General features: G+C 51.3%; 1 protein-coding gene across 1 annotated transcript; it reads right to left on the reverse strand.

Annotated features, from left to right (window-relative positions):
* Positions 1 to 509: 509 nt before the first annotated feature.
* LOC137617493 (uncharacterized) lies at positions 510 to 1,865 on the reverse strand. Its single transcript, XM_068347513.1, has 3 exons — positions 1,793 to 1,865; positions 1,358 to 1,489; positions 510 to 1,135 (listed from the first exon to the last, which is right to left on the reverse strand). The coding sequence occupies exons 1-3, from the start codon at positions 1,863 to 1,865 to the stop codon at positions 510 to 512; spliced, it is 831 nt and encodes a 276-aa protein (XP_068203614.1).
* Positions 1,866 to 2,273: the final 408 nt, after the last annotated feature.

Genomic DNA, 2,273 nt, shown 5'->3' on the forward strand with positions numbered 1-2,273 from the left:
CAGTTGTAAGGACAGTGAGACGAGCTATCACCAACGACAACTGACGGTTTATTCAAACATGTGCGGAAATATAATACAAGGTACGGACGGAAAAGCAGCATGCGTGCAGGTGCCAATCTGGCTTGAACTAACAGCCACAATATATGTGTTTTTTCACACGTACAAATACTTGAAATACAAGTTAATAAAAATAGTAGTGAAATAATAAATACATAGAATTGTAGCTCTGAGGGAGAGGACGAAATATATACAGTTAGCCACAGTGTGGCGAAAAGAGAATTTAAATAAAATTGAGAATTCGATGAGAATGCTGGACGACGGAGGAAGTGATGTCCTTACACGTACCTCCCCCCCCCCCCCCAAAGACATCAGGCGTCGTAGAGGGCTGATGAGACTAATTTTCGTATTGTTTCGGGCGTCGGAGGGTTCCTCTTGTTCTTGAACGGAGGGGCGCGTCAGCGGTCGGTGTATGGATCACTACCTCTCGTCGTCGTTTGTTGTTTTTTTTCTCATTCTTGAGGTGGCACTCTGGATCTGCCAGGTCCTGCAGAGGCAGTGTCGCATCCTTCGAGAAACACCAGTTTCACACAGTCTATTGAGACCCAGTCCTCTTGGCCATGCACGTCAAGAAGGAAGGCTTTCGTCGTTTTCATGATTACTTGGTAGGGGCCTCGATAAGGTCTGGTTAGCGGGTGTCGATGGGCATCGACACAGACGTAAATATACTCGCAGTCATCCAGGTTCCTCGGCTTGTAATGATTAGTTCTGTCCTGGTAAGTTTTAAGACATGGCCTGAACTTCCTGGTGATATCCTTAAGATGATCCAGCTGCATGTCGTCGGTGTATGTGGGAAAGAATTCGCTGGGAACTGCGAGCGCCTCTCCGTAAACCTTTTCAGCGGGCGATGTCTCGCCATCTGCGCAAGGGGTGGTGCGAAGGCCGAGAACTACCCAAGAAAGTCGTGATTTCCAGTCCCCGTCGGTGCAGCTCGCTATCAGGGACGCCTTGAGGGTGCGATGAGTATGTTCGACCATGCCGTTTCCTGCGGGGTTGTATGCCGTGTTGCTGTGTAGTGTCGTTCCCATCAGGTTTGCCAGAGCGAGCCATATCTCTGACAGGAAAGCGGGGCCTCTGTCTGTCGTGATGTCGTCAGGAACGCCAAATCTGCTCACCCAGCTTGACAAAAGGGCTTTGGCGCATGCTTGGGTCGTAGCTTCGGTCATCGGTGATGCTTCCAACCACCTCTTGGAGCGATCGATGGTTGTCAGCAGGTAGCGAGCAGATCCCGAAGTCAGCAAAGGTCCTACGACGTCAATGTGTATGTGACCGAAACGTCTTTTCGGTTAGAGAAAATCACCTATCACCGATTCGGTGTGACAGCAGATCTTGCTTGTCTGGCAGTTGATGCATGTCTTCGCCCATTCCCGGGCATCCTTTTTTATCCCTGGCCAGATGAACTTTTTTGACAGGAAGCGAGCAGTGGAGCGTCCTGAGGGGTGTGAAAGTCCATGGATGATGTCGAATATTTTTCCTCTGCAGGAAGCCGGGAATCCAGGGACGTGGGCGGCTGGTGCTGGTGTCGCAGAGGATAGCTACTCCTGCTGGCCCGAGGGGAATTGCAGTTATCTTGAGCGCGGATGTCCCCGTCAGGTGATCCTGTGCCTCTAGATCGATGCGCTGCTCGGATGCGAGGTTGGCGTAGTCAATTCCCAGGTGGATTTCGTCGATTTCAATCCTTGAAAGGGCGTCTGCGACTCGGTTTTTCTTTCCGGGAACATAGCTTATGGTACACCTGAATTCGGCGATTGCTGCGAGATGACGTTGTTGTCGGGAGGACCATGCGTCTGTCGATTTTGTGAAGACATGGTCCGTCGCGATGGTGAAGGGTGTGCCCTCCAGGATGTGCCTGAAGTGGTGGATGGTGAGGTAGACGGCGAGGAGCTCCCTATCGAAGGTGCTGTACCTTGTTTCTATGGGTTTCAGTTTTCTGCTGAAGAATATCAATGGTCAAGGAGAACAATCGACGAACTGTTCCAGCACAGCCCCACAGGCGACATTGCTGGTATTGCTCGTCAGTCGCAGAGGAGAGTTGTCGTCGAAATAAGCCAGGGTGGTGGCCTTTGGGAGGGCGTCCTTTGTCCGGGTGAATGCGTGTTGTTGTGGGGAACCGCACTCAAGTTTCTTTGCCTTTCCCTTCAGGACGTCGTCGAGGGGTGTCAGTGTCTGTGCGACGTTGGGGATGAAGAGCCTGTAGTAATTGATCATCCCCAGGA

This window comes from Palaemon carinicauda, chromosome 23 (assembly GCF_036898095.1).
Source record: "Palaemon carinicauda isolate YSFRI2023 chromosome 23, ASM3689809v2, whole genome shotgun sequence".
Lineage (NCBI taxonomy): Eukaryota > Metazoa > Arthropoda > Malacostraca > Decapoda > Palaemonidae > Palaemon > Palaemon carinicauda.